The 19,823-nt window shown below is 37.2% G+C and overlaps 1 protein-coding gene across 2 annotated transcripts in view; it reads right to left on the reverse strand.

The window, feature by feature from the left end:
* COL28A1 (collagen type XXVIII alpha 1 chain) overlaps window positions 1-19,823 on the reverse strand; it is a 162,057-nt gene that overhangs the window by 132,893 nt on the left and 9,341 nt on the right. For both annotated transcript variants that reach the window (XM_041728092.1, XM_041728093.1), the window contains 6 exons: window positions 17,965-17,985; window positions 16,211-16,267; window positions 13,495-13,548; window positions 11,189-11,230; window positions 6,763-6,789; window positions 2,430-2,474 (listed from right to left, as the gene is read on the reverse strand). In XM_041728092.1, coding sequence (XP_041584026.1) covers window positions 2,430-2,474; window positions 6,763-6,789; window positions 11,189-11,230; window positions 13,495-13,548; window positions 16,211-16,267; window positions 17,965-17,985 — 246 coding nt within the window. The remainder of the gene's footprint in view (window positions 1-2,429; window positions 2,475-6,762; window positions 6,790-11,188; window positions 11,231-13,494; window positions 13,549-16,210; window positions 16,268-17,964; window positions 17,986-19,823) is intronic.

The following is a 19,823-nucleotide window of genomic DNA, read 5'->3' on the forward strand; positions in this document are numbered from 1 at the left end:
TTTTTTTTTTGCTTACCAAAATATAACCTGTCCATAATAGACACGCCTTGACAATTATAGAAAAATGCAAAGAAAAGAAAAAAAATCACACAGAAGCAACTACTATTAACATTTTAGGCATATACAATAATTACATTTCTTCAAATAATTTGATTAAAGGGCATATACAATTTGTGCCCTTCTTATCTGGTCTTCCATTGTATCAAAAATATTTTTCATGTCATTAAAAGCTCTTAGTAAATGGAATAATATTCAAGAATATGAAACTATCATAATTTACTTACTCGTTTCCCTAGTTTTGACATTTAAATAGTTTTTGATGATTGCTATTTTAAGTAATATTATAATGAACATCTTTGTACATAATCTTGTCCAATTTCTGATGAATTCCTAAAGATGATGTCCTGGAAGAGGACGACAGACACAGAGATGATGAGCACGTTCATCAATTTCAAAATGTTCAAGGCTTACTGTCTTTTGTGTCTCACACCCTACATGGAAAGAAAAAGCAAAACCTCCCTCCATAGAAATTGTTCAGATTTCCATTCTTACTACCTGAGCAGAGAGTGATCTTCATTTTACAGCCCCCCCCATCAATGCTGAGTATTATTTACTGTCTCAGTGTTTGCTAGTTTGATAAGAGAAATAATATTTTAATGTGTTACTTTCACTTATCTGATTGCTAATGTATTTGGATTTTTTCGATTTAATGAACCATTTATATTCCCTCTCTTGTGTCTCTTCATGTTCTTTGTATGTTTGACATAAACTTATATGAACTCATGTCAAGGACACTATTTCATTGACTCTAGACATGCATTTGTTTTCCAGATTTTTATATCCCTGGCACTAAGATACATTTTGCAGTCAATTGATCTTTGGTTTGTAATTGGCAGCATGTTTGCTTTCTTTTTGGCACAAAAAAATAATAGGGCATTTAACAATCCCCTGGCATCCTAGTCAATGAAATGGGATATTAACTCTTTGTCAGTCGTTTTTGTTTCAAATAGTTTTCACGGTTACTGTTTAATATAACTTTCATTTTTGTTCTATGTGTCCCTCCTTCTGTATATTCAAGTCCATGTCTGTCTCCCATTTTCAATTATCCTCCAAGCAGAATCCATTCATTACAACAGTTTTCACTCTGCCCAGAGATAATTACCAAGCCCACATTTTTCAGATCCACCTGGCCTTTAACTCCACAGTACTTTAAAAGCTTTCACAAAGTCTCAAGCTATTTAAAGTGCTTAGTTAGCTACATAGGCCGGTGTCATTATCTCATTCTCTGCTTTTCACTTTTTGCCTGTTTTTTTTTTTCCTTGGCTCTCTTCCATAATTAAAATACAGATATTGAAAGAGTTGAGTATCTGGGTAGCATGCTGTTCATAGTTCTTAACTATAATGAAAACTATTTTTATTCTCTACATTTTTGGATCTTTTGCCATTTTGTTTCAAATGTACTCTGTATATTTGTGGTCCATTAAGGAACTCCTTAACATATTTAATGTTGTCTCCAGTTTATTTTATTTATTTTTTTAAAGATTTTATTTATTTATTCATGAGAGACACAGAGAGAGTCAGAGACACAGGCAGAGGGAGAAGCAGGCTCCATGCAGGGAGCCCTACGTGGGACTCGATCCGGGTCTCCAGGATCACACCCTGGGCTGAAGGTGGCACTAAACTGCTGGACCACCCGGGCTGCCCTTGTCTTCAGTTTAAATACTTGATTCATATTTATTTATTTTTTTATAAGGTAAATTTTTTTTTAATTTATTTATGATAGTCACACAGAGAGAGAGAGGCAGAGACAGGCTCCATGCACCGGGAGCCCGACGTGGGATTCGATCCCGGATCTCCAGGATCGTGCCCTGGGCCAAAGGCAGGCTCCAAACCGCTGCGCCATCCAGGGATCCCTCATATTTATTTTTAATGAAAGACAAATGCCTACCCGATTGCCTGTGGCTTGCTGCGATTTCAAAATGCCAAACTCCCGCCTATACCAGTTCTGCCACATTATTTATAACTACGTCCTTAACTTATTCCATGGAGTTCTTTACTCCGTTTTGGAAAGTGCTTACAGTCAGTGTTTACATCTGAAAAACAATTCCACTTTGACCCAATTGAAGCTTGAATTGACTTTGCGGGTTAAATTTTTTTTTCACTATAACATTCTGGAGGCCTGGCCTCAAAGGTTTGGTGCCACTAAGCAAGGTCTTTAAGGTCCACGGGAAAGGCATGTGGGGTCTCCATTCACTAAAGTTAGGTATGGCTTTGTTTTCTACTTCATGTTTTATAGATGTGAAAATGGAGCCAATGACTTTCCAACTCCAGTAGCGAGAGCAAGGTAATGCATTTCAGGAATTTCCTCTTAAGGAAACTTAGCCCCAAAGGGATCACAGCTGTTAGCGTTTTAAAAACATGTTCCTTACTTTGTCACCTTTTATTCCTGGTTTGCCACATTCTCCATTTTCCCCCTGAAAAATAAATAAATGAAATAAGTAAGAAGACATATGCAGTCATTCGGGGTTAGGATTTTTAAAAAAGATTTCTTACGGCATAAGCACACTGAAGGGTTATATAGAAGTTTACCGTCAATCCTGTGGATTATCTGGGTATTGCACACTGAAAAATTTTATCCATGAGTCATCATGGATCATTGACTTGACAGAATTAAATCAGTGATACCACCTAGTGAGGTTTAACATTGTTGAGAGGTGGATGAAATTAAAAGGAAAGAAACTAAGGTTTACTGAGCACCTATCATACGCTCTTTCTGTATGTGATTTAATTGAATCCACATCACAACTCCATGAGATCAGTTTTACAATTTTATTTTATAGATGAGAAAACTTAAGCTCAACAAGATAATTTCCCTTGATCAAGCAGCTCAGACTCATGTTCTCTATCTCTTCCACAACACCATACTCCGTCCTGAGTACCAGCTTTGATCAATTAGTAGTAAGAAAAAGATCCTGAGACCATGCCATGGCTTGCTAGGGAAAGGAGCCATGAAGAATTAGCAAGACCTGCTGGGAATGGGCATGGTGGCAAGCACACTCTGTCATTTCCCATCATCACATTCTCCTGTCCTGCCTTTCCTGGAATATTAATCAAAAAAGAACTAACATTTAAATTATGCTTTACAGTTTATGATCAATGTTATTTTGCAGATGTTATCTCAGTTAAGCTGATGTTAACTGTCTGACATAGATATTATTAGCCCAATTTCACAAACTGAGAATTTGTGATTCAAAAGGTTAAGTAACTTGCTCGTGTATAATGAGAATTGGGATCTCTGAATACTAATCCATTGTATCAGACTTCTAAGACTTTGAATAATTAGAACTAAAAAGTATCAAAGACAATTAGAAAAATTACTAGTTAGAATTTTCAAGTGCTTTCATATTTTTTTGGAACCTCAAAGCAGTTCCTTTAAGTTTTATTTGAGCATGTCTGACACACAGTATTACATTAGTTTCAGGTGTGTGATATAGCGATTCAACCTCTAAGTTATGTTGTGCTCACCACCTTGTAGCTACTATCCATAACCATACTATCCAACACTATTGCAATACTGACTATGCTGCCTAAAAGCAATTCATACTTTTAAGATATGGCAGCTGAACTGGAGAGGTTAAATGAGTTACTTAAATGTACATGCTAGCCAATGACTCCTAGTCCAGTGCCCTCACTATGAGTGTGTGTTTCTGCTGCCGCTTTATCTTCCATGTGCTGTAAGGCATGCTACTCAAAGTGCCACTGCACAGTGACAAAAGAAATATGCACTACGATGAACATCAGTGCCCTGCCTCCTTCATTAAAGAAGATATGCTGTGAGAAATGAACGTCGACTAAACAGTGTATGTAGTGATATAGTGGATTTGTATTCTTTTTTTTTTAATTTTTATTTATTTATGATAGTCACAGAGAGAGCGAGAGGCAGGGACATAGGCAGAGGGAGAAGCAGGCTCCATGCACCGGGAGCCCGACGTGGGATTCGATCCCGGGTCTCCAGGATCGCGCCCTGGGCCAAAGGCAGGCGCCAAACCTCTGCACCACCCAGGGATCCCCAGTGGATTTGTATTCTAATACAAGCTTTATCTCATCACAAAATACCAATAGTTCACAGATTGACAGCCAGTGGGCAGATCACACTTTGAATAGCACTACTCTAAGGAGGTAAATAACTATTGTAACCACCAATCATGGATATAAAAAACAAAGATTTTACATTACTGCTAATCCTCACAACAGATTAGATTAGATAAGAGAGAGAGGGAGAATGAGAGAGAGAGAGAGAGAGAGAGAGAGAGAGAGGAAACGAAGGTTTGGAGAGATTAAACAGCTTGCCCATTGACCACAAACTTGAGTCTGTTAGATTCGCAAGTCCATGTTTATCAACCATCCAAAGCTGAAGAAGGCACACCGCCATGGTCTGCAAGTTACTCTCCACTAACCATGGTACCACATGGGGTGTTGCTGGCATCAGGAACAGGAAAGAGGGAGGTACAATTCCTAGATCCAGCTATGCCTCTGTTCAAAAGCAATCTGTTCTCTCTCCACATCAAACTGAGTCAAACTGACCCAGGGAAAAACTGAGCTTTTACTTAGAACAAATTGAACATTTACTTCTGAATAAAAATGGAAAAATCACTCTTGAAGAATCAATTAGAAAGCAATTAATTTAATAATGTTGGATGGGAATAAAATGAGTCAGCCACCAAAATATAAAACAGAAAAGTGCCCTAAATACACTCAAAATTCTTTTGGCCAGAGTTCACATTCCATTTGTCCAGACAGATTTGTTAGCTATAGGGTCCTGAGGAACAGCATTTGTTTTGGGGGCAGACTTCCATCAATGAAAATATTGTACTCATGTTATTTGCCTCTGCAAAGGCGGTTTCTTTTTTGGTGGGCTCAGTTAATCCCTGTGGAATGGCCACAATTACACAGTTTCAGAAACCAAGTTCTTCAGAAAGCTATGAACAGATTAGCTCTGTTCCCAGCCTCTAATTTCTGATGCTGCTGTTCTTGGTGAAATTCTAGTTTGAATGTCAATGGTTCAGGGTCACTTTACTCTGACAGCTTGTATTTTCCAAATGAGAACTCCACCAGTGATTCTATAATTTCCCAGAAGTTTAAATGAGTCTTTCATATATATACATACATATATACATACATACATATATATATAAATATTTATGAATATATGTGTGTGTATAAATGTATATATAGTGTTCATGAGTAGTTCATATTATAAATCAAGATGGAGGGTCTGGATAATTTTCTTCAACTATATATGGGACAATTTTACAATCATGAAACACTCTTAGCTTTCCCATATTATCATTTGCTCACTGGCTCTTCATAATAGCACCTTACCTTTTTAGACCAGCAAAAAATTTATAATACATTGTCACTTCCATAATTCCATTTGATTCTCCAACCACGCTGTAACTTAAGGAAGCCTACATTAATCTAGTTTTATGTGGATGAAGAAAGAGACACCTAACATTTCCTGTGATTGGGAATATGTTTATTGCCTGTATGCAGACTCACCTCTAATATATGCAGGACCATGTATCTAAATAGTTGAAAGTTATAAATTAAGATAATAACCTAGTAATGTTCTAGGTTCCTTTTCCAACAAGCACAGCTTCAAAAGGAATAAAAAATGAAAGAATTTTGGCATTCCTCAGAGGTCCATGTGGAAGTACAGCCCTACACCCACAGCTGACAGCCCTGCTCCCTCTTGACTCCTCCCCACTTCTGGTTCCTTCCACAACAGGAGGAACAGATACACACGAAGGTGCATCAGGCTGTACAACAAAGCTCCCACCAGGGCCCCCTCCAGCTTCAACAAACAACTTGCATTTTGTTTCCACATAGGCCTAGGGAAAAGATAGACATAGGAAAGATGTTTGCATCTGCCCGCAAAGCAGGCTCAGGCCATTTTGTAGGGATTTCTGGGGTCTTGGTTACCCAAAGCACCGTCAAGTTTTAAGGGGGCACAAGCCCCTTGCCCCGCAACTTTCTGACTCTAATGGGGATTGGGCCAGAGGAGACCCAAACCAAGACATCTTGCCCAGATCTGAGGGTTGCAGACAGATTGAATGAGAGGAACATGCTTTGCTTTCAGATAGATGATCTGCTAGCAGAGAGAACAGTGGCATAAACCTATGAATGGACCATTGAACACTCTCAAAGGTTCTTAACACCCCTCATCCAGCTTGATAACTTGTAATTTGCAAAGAATCATAAAATAATCTATGAGCCCATAACTTTTGTTTGTTTGTCCCCAATGCAAACTCTACCCAGACACCTGACTATATGAAATAAAGTGGTTCCTTAGTGCTTCACCCAGGATAAATCCTCTTGCTTCCATGAGACAGTTCAGTGTCTATGTTTTATAGGAAGTGAAGGGCCAAGGGAGAAACCTAACTGCAATGTTGTTGTGTCCATTTGTACGTAGACACTTTTAGTCTGGATATCTGCTACCTAGCTGTTAAGTTGGGGTCCTCATGTTTGCAGAGCTGAGAGAGGCTGGATCCTATTCTCAGGGATCTTAGGGTGCCGTACACCCCTTACAACATGTCCTGTATCTTAAGTTCTATTATTATTTCATGTTAACAGTTAAGAGTATACTTAGGAAACCCAGATTTACAAAAGTAAAAGAAACAAACTTTTTTTAAGTACACAAATACAGTTCTGTTTCTTTTCTTTCTGAAATCCTGGTCTTCCCATTCATTGTTACCAACTTACCTTCTCACCCTTGTACCCAGGAATTCCCTAGTTAAAAAAAGAAAGAAAGAGTAAACTATATTAGGAGACATTACTGGAGGAAGTATTTGATGTTTTTCGTTTATGGAGTATAACAAAACACATCTGTACAGTCAAGGAACTAAGATCACATACGGAAATATCAGCTATCTTACTCCTCTTTGAGCCTAGGGAATGTGCATTTACTCGGGAGAAGAGAAGAACGTGCTTTTCCCTTAATTACTTTCTATTCTCAGTTCCACATATTTTTTTTAAACCCAATTCCTTACTTTGGCCCAAAGCTCAAGGAAGGACCATACACCGAAACTTGTTGCAGAAGGGATAACCTATAATGCTCCTTTCAAAATGGTGATATTGACTTTTAAACGATGAACCATCCCAGCTGAGAATGTTTCACAGAGACTGTTAGAGAAATTGACTTTAAAAAAAATAATGGCCTTTCCGGAGTATGGAAATATTTATATCCATTCCTCCTTTCAAATTCGGGCTGAAATATAGAACATCAACGAAATGAACGGTTCCTTTATCAACATTAATGAGACAGTGACCTTTGAGTTCCTGTATTTTTTCTCTTGCTAACTAACCAGGGGCCAGTGCCTCTGTTCCTCTCTGGGGTACCCGTTGGGAACCCTGCTGGGCCTTCTGCAAGGCATCCCTGCCCATGAGCCCTCTAAGTAATATACTACTGTGAACCAGAAAATTACCAACTTTAAGCAACAGCAAGGCTTTTTCAAATAGGATTTCATGTCTTCATACAATAGCTTTCAAGGATGAAAATAGAATTGTAAGACATATTCTAAGTAAGGTGGAGAAACCAATAGAATAAACAAGCTATTATCACAGTTACATGTGTCAGGCTACACAATTTTGTTTTGTATGACTTTTCTTACAAAAGGCAAAAAAGGAAAACTTCAGGAAGGAAATAACACTTCTTTCCAAATGAGCGGTCACTGAGAAATTGAATATAAAAATAGAGCTACAGTAAAAAATATTGTTACACTATAATTTAATTCGTCTTAGAAATATTTATTTGCATAGAGTTTAAGTTTTAATCTTGTGCTTAAAATTAAAGGCTGCATTATAGACAAATTGGGATTCTTTATGAAAACAATTCATGTTTTTAGCACTAAAAAATCTGGACTTCCAATCTCAGGAATTTGAGAGTGTTCTCCGTCCCTTACAGCACACAACCATATTCAAATTCTGTCACTTTTTAATGTTAAAAGAGTATAGACTATATTTATGAAGGAGCAAACAGAGCTTATGAATAGACATCTTACTTTTTAGAGTATACTCTTCCCCCTGCCCCCCACCGCCCTGTTTTTCTTCTGAAATCTCTGGTCAATGTATTTTTTTTATTACAATTTTATTTATTTATTCATGAGAGACACAGAAAGAAAGAAAGAGGCAGAGACACAGGCAGAGGGAGAAGCAGGCTCCATGCAGGGAGCCCGATGTGGGACTCGATCCCAGAACTCCAGGATCACGCCCTGAGCTGAAGGCAGACACTCAACTGCTGGATACCCAGGAGTCCCTGGTCAATGTATTCTTTGGGTGCTTATCAGCTTCCTTCCTTCCTTCCTTCCTTCCTTCCTTCCTTCCTTCCTTCCTTCCTTCCTTCATTTCTTCCTTCCTTCCTTCCTATCAGGACATCTTAATTATTAGTTTTAAACTATTCAGATTTAAAATATCCAAAACTGCACTCATCAGTCTGCCAAATTTGTTTCTGACTTTCTTGTTTCTATTAATGGTACCATCATATTTCAGATTACACAGAATCAAAAGTTTATAATTATCTTTTCTCTCTACTTACCCCTTACATTCCTTTAATCTAATCAGTTAAAATTCTCCACCAACTTTCACTGCATTTAGTTTTAAATCCATCCTCCCTACCCCTGCCAGCAGAGCCTTCATCTACCCCGCCGATATCAATAACCTGTCCACCACCACTCTTTGCCAAGTTCTGGCTTTCTTTCCATTTCTGCAGCCTACCAAGCTTATTCCTACTCAAGAGTCTTTGTACCTATTGTTCTTTCTGCCTAGAACACCCTCATGACCTTGTTTTACGTTTCCAGAACAAATCTCGCTGATGAAATCTCATGTGTTTGCCTGTTTATTGTGCCCCCTGCTAGAACATTGTATGAAACAGGGACTGTGTCTTGCTCACTCCTGTATTCCCAGCATCTAAAGAAAGGCCTAGCATATAAGTACATGCTCAACAAATATTTGTTGAATATATGAGTTAGAGTCAGTCCCCACAGCCTTTTCATGATTCTCACAGTGTTCTCTTCTTTTCTACTCTACTATCACTGTGGCCCAATTCTGTCCAATAGAATGTGAGCTACATATGTAATTTAATTCCCTATAGCCACATTTAAAAAGCAACAATAAACAGGCAAAATTAATTTTTAATAATATGTTTTACTGAGGGGTGCCTGGGTGGCTCAGTCAGTTAAATGTCTGACTCCTGATTTCAGGTCAGGCCATGATCTCAGGGTTGCGAGATTGAGCCCTGCATCTCCGCTTTGGATTCCCTCTCTCCCTCTCCCGCTGCTCCTGCATCCCCACGTACCCCATCTTGTATGCATATGAACTCTCTCTAAAATAAATAAATAAATAAATAAATAAATAAATAAATAAATAAATAAAATTTTACCGATCACAGTAGGTGTGAAATACAGTCATCCACATGTGACCAATATAAAAGTTATTAATGAGATATTTTATGTTTTCTTTGGTACTAAGTCATCAAAATTCATTGTGTATTTTACTCCTACAGCACACCTCAATTCAGGCCTGCCGTGTTCCAGCCGTTCAGTAAGCACGTATGGATAGTGGCTTCCATATTGTCCAGAGCAGCTCTAGCTAGTGTCCCTGTTCTCATATAAACTGTAATAGAAAACCTTCTTCTCCATGCCCCTTTCTTCTGTGTATCCCCACTTCAGTTTCTCCTTTACAGTCATCCCAGATTAATCTCCCAAGTACATAGCTCTTGGGTTGTACGCTTCATCTAAAATCTAAATCTCTCACCTAGCAGAGCAGGGAGCACTCACTCTGACCTTTACACTGTGGCTGGCAACAGGAGTCTCTCACTATTTTCCAGCACATGGCCCTCCCTCCAACTGCAGGTCTTGGCACCCTCCACTTGGAATGCCTGTGCCCTTGCACCTTTCCATTCTGTCCTTTCCTGTCTCCAGGAGTCATTCTGTAAAACCTACCCTGGCTTCAATATCCTCTGAATGCCCACAGTAATTTGTGCATGCAATTTTTACAATATTTTGACATTCTGCTTCATGGTGTAGCAATTTTTTAAAATTAAAGTATAAGTGACACACAATGTTACATTAGTTTCAGGTCTACAACATAGTGATTTGATTTCTCTATACATTATGCTACCTTCACCACAAGAGTAGCTACCATCTGGCACCATAAAACACTACATATAATACCATTGACTGTTCCTTATGCTGTACCTCTTATCCTTTTATCCTCATGACTTATTCACTTTAAAACTGGATACATATACCTCCTACTCCACTTCACCCATTTTGCCATCCACCCCCCTCACTTCTGGCAACCAATACCATAGCTATTCTAAATATCTTAATCTCTCCTATAACACACTTCTCAAAAAATATAATTTGTCTTAATTTTATTTTCACACAGTAATATGCTTTATAGGTAGAAGACACCTAAGAAATATTTCCTAAATGAATAACACACATTTCTGAATGTATTCCCACTGTTCATAAAGTTGATTAAAAACACCAAGAGATCAGTTTTTAAAACCTCTGGGCCTGCCTACTGGGCTTTTGCCAAGGGGACAAGCCAGGAGGAGAAATGTGGCATAGCCTTTTCTTAAAATTAACCGTTCACACTTATCTGCTCTTTGCTATTTTACTGCAACTCCCCAGAAAATGCAAGAGAAGAAATTTACAGTGATTATTTCTCAGACAATCTCTAACATCTTCTGATTTTAGAAATAACAAATCAACTAGAATGATAACTTTTTTTTTTTGGTCTGTAGATCAAATTTACAAAAGTGCAGTTTAGGTTATATAGTTCTATGCTCCCAGATTTTTAAACTCATTCTTTATTGGAAAAAAGAAAAAGAAAAACAAGAAGCAAAGCAAAATATTTTTCTTATTTGAGTCTTCCACAAATCTTACTTAAGTATCAGAGAATGTCATGTAGTTGACTACCTGGCTCCATCATCACTCCTGTTGAGCAGAGTATCTCCCCACATTTCCACTTCTAAAGCCCTATCTGTCTGCCTGTCTGAGCCATCAGGAGCATATGTATATATAAATCATTTCTTCCCTTGCACTACAGAGGTCACAATGATCAATGACAGGATCTTAGCATCCTGGATTACTTTCTTGGGAAGGCATTCCACTTATATACATACCCCTGGGCCTCTTTTTCCAGGTTCCCCTTTTTGAGCATCACCCTGTGACAAACAACAAAAAATCAGTCAAAATTCCACAACCCTGCAGAGGAACTGATTGCTCAATAAAATGCATTATTCAGAATTCCCAGATTAACAGGTTAACCGAATGGGGAAAAAAATCTTTGACCTTTACCACTGACATTTTCACCATGCAATCTGGGGAAGAAAATAGCAGGTCAGATAGCCTTTGCCCTTTGGAGTGAAGCCAGATGCACAGGGTGCAGGATCCAGGTATAGTTGCACAGCTTAGGCCGAGTTTTGCATCCCAGCTTAACAACACAGACGTTGTTCTCAAATACAGCATTGTACCCAACTGGAGCCAGCCATTCTGGCTTTGCTCCAAGGGGCTTTGGAATGTTTTCCAAAATGTCCTTAAGAGTAATTGCTTGATTTCAGCAAGACTTAGGAAAATATATTATGTGGCACAAAATTACAAGCCAAATAAATGAAATGTAAACATAGATTTAAGACAGGTATTTAACAACAACAACAAAAAGACAGGTATTTAACAAAACAAAAAGAAGCCATGATGGCATCAGTTTGGACCTACATAACGAGTATGTAGGGTTGTGTGCGCTTGTATTGTAAAGACACCTAAGGATGTATCAAATTCCTTTCCTTTTCCAGGTAAGCAATGGGCTTTCATGCATCTAAAAATACTTTCATGCACCTAACTTATTATATTTTTCATTACCTCCCTAAATATAGTTTCAGAAAATAAGTTATTGGGTTAAAATTTGAATATTTTAATACTTCTTATGCAATATCTAATTGTTTTCCAAAATGTTCACACCAAGTTATGTTTGCAATGCAGAGCAAACCAGTTTCACCACTTTATTGTTATTACTAGCTATTATTATCTTAATATTGCTGTGTTAACTGCTACAAAAAAAAACATGCTTTTTAATATCTGAAATACCCAAAAACCCCCAAACCCCAACTATGTGAACTAGAAAACTGGTCCCCGCCACCATGCAAAAAAACAACACAACAACCCTGGACTACAAAGTTTCTAAAATGTGAATAAGTAGTATTTGAGGGTACCTCATTGTCTTTATCTAAATTTCGTTCATTATCTAATGAAATTAATTGTTTTTCTATTTCTTTATTTACTGATTTTGTTTCCTCTCCTGAAAATTGAGTCTGTTGATCAATTAATTATTAGTGGCTTGATCTTTTCTCAACCATTTTATAAAGTCTGTATATACTATAGAAATTAACCCAATATCCCAATATCCACTGTATTTCATACAAATATTTCCCTCTTTTCCTCTTTATTTTAATCATTATTTTTCATTATATAGAATTTTGCCATGAATTTCCACATAGTCTGTCTCTCTCCTGTGATCCTTTTGGTCACTCTTGAACTTGGAAGATCGTCATCTGAAATATATCTGATTTTTACAAATTTATCTAGAATTTTTTCTAATTTAACTTCAGTTTACCAACATAGATTATAAAACCCAGTGCTCATTTCGTCAAGTGCCCTCCCTAGTACCCATCACCCACTTACCCTATCCCTCTACCCACCTCCCCTTCTGCAACCCTTTGTTTCCCAGAGTTAGGAGTCTCTCATAGTTTGTCTTCCTCTCTAATTTTTCCCACTTAGTTCTCCTCCTTTCTCTATGATTCCTTTCACTATTTCTTATATACCACATATGAGTGACCCTATATGGTAATTATATCTTTCTCCTATTGACTCATTTTGGTTTATTTATTTATTTATTTTTCTATTGACTCATTTTACTCAGCATAATACCCTCCAGTTCCATCCATATTGATATGAATGGTAGATATTCATCCTTTCAGATGGCTGAGTAATATTCCATTGTATTAATCTAGAGGTTTTTTTATGGGTACACAAAGAAAAGAATTGTGGAAGTGCCTGAAGATGTTCTGGGCATAGGAGATAACTATTGTTTGACACCTAAGTGTTAATGCCAATCTGAAATGGAACACATATTAGTAATTCATGAAACATTGTAGTAATTAATTTGGGCCACATATTTCAATTTGTTCAGTATTCCTAGGTTTCCTAGACTTATTGACTAAAATGGACATATATTACTTAGAACTTGCAAGTGCTAGCTAGCACAAATCAGATAGATAATACAGGACATAAGCATCCTGTAGTTTTCACAGAAATCATCATATTTTTGGCATTGACATACACTATAATGCTCTTCATTTTCTTCATTTTCATTCTTTAAATAAATCTAGGAAGAGATACATTGGTTTATAAGGAAAGTTGTTAATTCATTTACCGGATTTCCTTTCGGTCCTCGCTCACCTTTGATACCTGGGTTTCCATGTGTACCCTGAAGGCAAAGGGAAAAAAGATTATATTGAGCACACATCCTATTAGTTTTTTACACATTATAATAATTTCTGATCAACTTCATCCCATAACAGGAATGAAGACTGTAAACAAAAACCTGCCAAGCAGAGATTCAATTGTATTCTCTCCTTCACTGCACACCAGGAAGACTGTATTTTCTTGAATAAGTAGATTCTCTAGATTTGCTCAAAAGAAGATAACGTCTCTCTCTGCCTGCTATCCAAGGAATCATCTCAAAGATGAGAGAAGACAGTGTTCCAATCCTGTTCCAGAAAGGTGTTATGTTTTCTATTCTCAAACCACCAAAAAACTAGCTTTTCTGAGAATTGGTTTTAGGAACACTCAGTAAATGCTAAATAGTGTAGTTTTATGTCTATCACTATTAAAACAGTGTATGGTACAGCATAGGGAATATAGTCAATGGCATTATAATAGCACTATATGGTGACAGTTGGTGGTTCCACTTGTGGTGAACACAGCATAATGTATAAACTTATTGAATAAATATGTTTAACCTGAAACTAATATAAAATTGTTTGTCAACTATTCTTCAATTAAAAAAAAAACACGGGTAGGGCATCTGGCTGGCTCAGTCATTTAAGCAACTAACTCCTGATTTTGGCTCAGGTCAGGATTTCGGGGTCCTGAGATCAAGCCCTGTGTTGGATTCCACATTCACTGGGGAATCTGCTTAAGATTCTCTCTCTATCTCTGCCCCTCCCCTTGCTTGCACTCTCCCTCTCTCTTTAGAATAAGAAAATAAAATCTTTTAAAATGATATAATTTCAAAAAATGGTAAATTAATCTCCAACAATATTAAGTGACTGAAATTGTCAGTTTAGCTCAGGCTCAGCAGCTGTAAATTTTCTTACTGTTCATTCTAAACTATAAATGAATAACCCAAGTAAATCTGCCCCTAGCAATTTCTCGGTGTAATAAATATAAACTAAGACTTTAAAAGAAGGGAATGTTAGAGACATCTGAGTGTCTCAGTGATTGAGCATCTGCCTTTGGTTCAGGGCATGATCCCGGGGTCCAGGATTGGGTCCTGCATCGGGCTCCTTGCAGGGGGCCTGCTTCTCCCTCTGCCTATGTCTCTGCCTTTCTCTCTCTGTGTCTCTCATGGATAAAAAGAAAGAAAAGAAAGAAGAAAGAAGAAAGAAGAAAGAAAGAAAGAAAGAAAGAAAGAAAGAAAGAAAGAAAGAAAGAAAGAAAGAAAGAAAAGGAAGAAGAAGAAGAAGAAGAAGAAGAAGAAGAAGAAGAAGAAGAAAAAGAAAATGTTAAAACCTTTACTTTGGCCAAAATCAACTTCTACTGGCTGCCACATTGTCCTATAATGTATCTAACTTACATTTTAGAAAAAAAAAAAAAAGAAGACAAATATTCCTGCTTTCTAATGCCTTGACTGGTAGAATGATTTGAGAAAGTATAGGGTATCTGGGTGGCTCAGTCGGTTAAGCATCTGCCTTCAGCTCGGGTCACAATTACAGGGTCCTAGGATCCAGCCCTGCATCAAGTTCCCAGCTCTGAGGGAGTCCACTTCTCCCTCTCCCTCTGCTACTTCCCCCACCCCCCATTTGTGCTCATTCCTTCTCTCTCTGTCTCAAATAAATAAATACATAAAATCTTTAAAAATCTTTAAAGAAGAAGAAGAAAGAAAGAAAGAAAGAAAGAAAGAAAGAAAGAAAGAAAGAAAGAAAGAAAGAAAGAAAGAAAGAAAGAAAATAGTCTTTGGACTCAAGTCTCAAGAGAAAATGTGGCATAATCTAAGAAATTTATAGTACACATTCTCCTCTCCGTACCCAAATACAAGCACTTGTTTAAAAATTGTAGTGATGCATTTTTTGAAATATATCCACTGGACTTTTGACCTCTAAGATTTGAAACCACATAAGTAAATGGAATACTAAATGAACAGCATAGATGCATGATGCTGATGATACGTGTTAGAGAAATATACAGTATATCCAGTCACTGTGATGTTGTTGCAAATACCTTCCCAGTGCATAAATGGCACCTACCAGATGTTAGCCCAGAATATAAAGGAAGCAATCCTTTTGGGATTACTTTATCAAGCATTGAATCATTGTAATAAATCCTGCCTTTAACCTTCAATTGCCAAATTCCATTTCACAGAATTCACTCTAATCCCTAAATCTTCCTGACCAGCTTCCACCCTAAGAGGCCATCCAGTGTTGTTCTTGGATACATGTGAAAACAGTTAAGGGACTTCCAGAGAAGTCCCTATCACTTGTTTCTAGGTGGAGTAGGATAAAGCTGTCCCTAAAGCCCCAAGGATTTGTATGATCTCTTTTTCTATATTTTCACTTCAGTGTTGAGAAATTCTGGCTCCAATTGTCACAACAGAAGTGACTCTGGGACATCCTTTGTGAGAACAACTTCATCATTTTAAACTGAATCTGCCCTTAGTTCAGGTCAGCAAAATCCCAGGCTTATTTCTAAGGACAGAATGTATCCCTTTAGGAATAAAAGGAAGAAACAGCATTTCCATGTTTGCTGCTATTTGCACACAACTGCTTTTCACCAGCACAAAACAGTGCTGGTGTTTTCAAGGGCAAGCAGAGTAATCATGACTAGGGCTTCCTGACTTGACCCTCAGTTCAGAGTAGAAACATACTCACAGGAGGCCCTGGGTCACCTGGATCCCCCTTCTCACATTCACAAATCTTCAGTTCACACTGCACCAAGAATGAAATCCAGTATTAACACGCAATGAAACACAGTATTTCCAATCTTATTCAGTACATAACTAGATTGAACACTCCTTTGAAGAAATTTTATCTTGCAAATTTATGAAGATTTTGTTCTCTCTTTTCAATCCTTCTAGGCTAACTCAGATCTAGTAAAAGCCAGCTAGCTAATAAAGTACTATTAAACATTGCCATGGTTAGATAAAATAGACCTCCATCAAAAATATATGTATAACATCTAGTTGCCAGTGAAAATGGAAAATGAACATTTTCAGTGGATTTTTAAAATTTCTACTTTTTCTCTTTTCTACAGCACATCAAAGCTCAATAATATACAAATATCAACTACTCCTTTAGTCCAAAAGGAAAACATGTGATATATTTTATCAATTCTAGGATATTCATTTCTCCTTATTTTAAAGTCAGAATGAGTCTTAATTGAATCAGGCCTGATCATAATGAAGTTGTTATTTTCTGCACATGAACTTCAAAACTTAGAGTGAAATGGAAGAAAATTCCAGAGACACAACTGGCACATACTCAAGAAATGCTTCATCACCAGTATTTTTGATGGCTCAGAGGCCAATATTGCAGTGGGGCAGAAGAGCATCAGTGACTCAGAGACAAAAAATGATTCAGAAGATTCAGACTCTGAATGCAAAGATGTTTTAGAAATAACCAATTTAGTTTGCCTCAATTGTCCCTCATATGTATGCACAAAAGCAATACAGGATTTAAAAATCTATATCTAAATAAATTTAGAGGGACTCTTACCATAAGTATAAAATCAAGAACTATAATCTATAAGACAGTACTATATCATAGTTTAATTGGCAGGGTCCTTTCCTGTTTCAATGGTACATGATGAATCTGACCATTTGATGAAATGTGGTGCTCTGTAGGGTTTGGTTGGCTCCAATTATTTTATGTGGTACTACTTGTAAATGTCCTGATGTTTAATAAGCAGCTTATCAAACAAAATTTACATGTTCCAAACTCTTTGTGTTAAGAAACACACGTTCAGTAAAGAAGTCCTCAGCAACCCGGTGGTCATCTACTGTGCTAAGCACTATCCAACCGATATTGGCCAGCTTCCTTTGCCACTTGGTGTCGTTGCCACCATCAAGAAGGATGAGCTTAAAATCAATCACCAGGTAGCAGCGGGAGACTCTGAGCTGTCTCCTGGCCAGGAATCCGCGCCAACACCAGGCACATCTCCCAAGGTGGAGAACCCCTATGTACCTGGTGCCAGATATAGGCTTAGAATAAAGGAACTCATATCAAAGTGAGCAAAAACTATGCCTTTTGCAAGGTGCCTGGTGGGCTCAGTTGGTGGAGTGTGCAACTCCTGATTTCAGAGTTGTGAGTTGGAGCCCTGCACTGGGTGTAGAGATTACTTAAAAATCAAATCTTAAAAAACAAAACAACCACGCTATTTGGTTATCAATGATTTCTAAAATCACTCTCTAGAATCATATTAAATACTTCCTACTTTTTCCAAATTTTGAAACTTTCAGTATACGTAGGTACATAAAGAAATCAGATGGCTGCCTCAAAATGGAGTGGCTCATTTTTAAAAGAATTAAGCATTTTTGTTTAGACACATCTAATGTGAATTGTAATGCTGATTTGATTATGCAAACTTTTAGAGTTAATTCATAATAATCAAAGCATGTAGTACTTACCTTCTCTTCAAATAAGATATCCTAGGAGGGAAAAAAGAATAAAATATTAACTCGATTCATGGTTCTGCTTTCAGCTTCTTATTAGTCTTAATTATTCCCTATGGGATATGCAATTTCCAGGAAGGACAGTAATTCAGCTTTTTAACCTTGTAAAAGCAATAGAGCCTACCAGCCAACCACTCCAGAAACACTTTGAGCCATATAATAAGAGGCATGAAGGGCACTAACATTAAAAATTGTTCTATTTTCTAGGAACTTTATCCTGTTGCACTCTGTGTTCTATCTTTTGTTTCCTTTATCAGCTCTCTAAACTCCATAATTTGGCTACAAGCTTATTCAGTCATAACAAAAATTTCTCATTTTTACTTATAGACACCCAGAACACATAATTGTGTGTTTTCTCTTCTTTTGTTTTTCCATCCCTATACATACATGCATTTGTTTTTCAGCATTAAAGCATTAATTTTAGAGTGATCATTTCATATCATGAAATAAGCCTTTGAAGTCAATCAGGTCCAATCTCTAATTTTGCCCTTAAGAGACATAGGTCCGCAGTGCTGTATGTAACTTGCCCAAGGTCACACACTTGACTGAGCCACTTCACCAAGTTCAAGTGCTACTTTATACTTACACACAAATTAATTAATCAGAATATTTTCCAAAACTCCTTTAAATCCATGATTTTGGAGAAATCACAATCTGATTTTTGTCTAACATCTAGGCCTCCCTAACCTGCTTCCACTTAATGGGTGTTACTTGACAACTGAACTGAAGGCCATGTCTGAAGCCAAACACAGGAAAGAAATTAACCTCTGCTTACAGATAGAATTATTGCTTTCATAACGCGGAAACTATGTGTCAGATTGATGCTTTATGACTGAATCTCAAGAGTTAATTTGCATTTGATAAAACAAAAATGGAAGTAAAAAGCACTAAAATATTTGTTACAAGATATTAAAAATGAAGATAAGTCAGAGTTGTGCCTTTATGGAGGACCCCACATCTTTTTAGTTTTATTTTTACTTTACCTTTATTTACATATAAACTGATAATACAGAGGGAAGATATAGCAAAATGCTTTTAAGTGGCCCTAATGATTTAATGGGAGCAAAAATTAGGCCAGGAATTGTCAACCAGGGTTTTCATTCGGTGACCACCATTAACTAGCTGTGTGGCCTTGGGCAAGTCACGTAATCCTTCTCGGTCATTTTTCACATATATGAAAAACAAGAGAGTTTGACTATGTGGTCCCAGGAGTTGTAAAACTCTGGCCACTGAGGCCATCTACAAACTTCAGAGTCTTACCTATGGCCTTCTTTCCTTTTCTCCCTCCCATTCACTCCCCACTCCAATGATTTAAAATAACTAGACAATGTAAATCCAGACTGAAGGCACGTGAGATACTTGTGTCTTTATGAATTAGAAAGTCATGTGAAGAAATGGGAATTCAAATGTCCTAACAGTCTTAGTGTTCAATGGCATTTACCCTCTTCTAAACATTTGGCTGTGCCTATAAACCTGAAGATGTGTGTGCTCTATTTCTAGGCTGCCCAGGACAGGTCCTTGTTCCCACCAATTATTCTGACCTTTCTTGCAGTCATATCTTAGGAAAATTCTTGTACTTCCTGTATATTTCAGAATTTATTATATTTAATAGTGAAAAATTGGAATTTGGAAATAATATTCATCAATATTAGAATGCATCAATAAACAAAACATTATTCAACAGTTAATATGAATGCATTGGATGTACATATTTAAACATAGAAAATTTTCCAAAGACACTGAGTGAAAAAGGTAGTTGCAGATGGATATACAGAATATGATCCAAATTATAAAAATATTTAAAACAAATGTAA

Source organism: Vulpes lagopus, chromosome 13 (assembly GCF_018345385.1).
Source record: "Vulpes lagopus strain Blue_001 chromosome 13, ASM1834538v1, whole genome shotgun sequence".
Lineage (NCBI taxonomy): Eukaryota > Metazoa > Chordata > Mammalia > Carnivora > Canidae > Vulpes > Vulpes lagopus.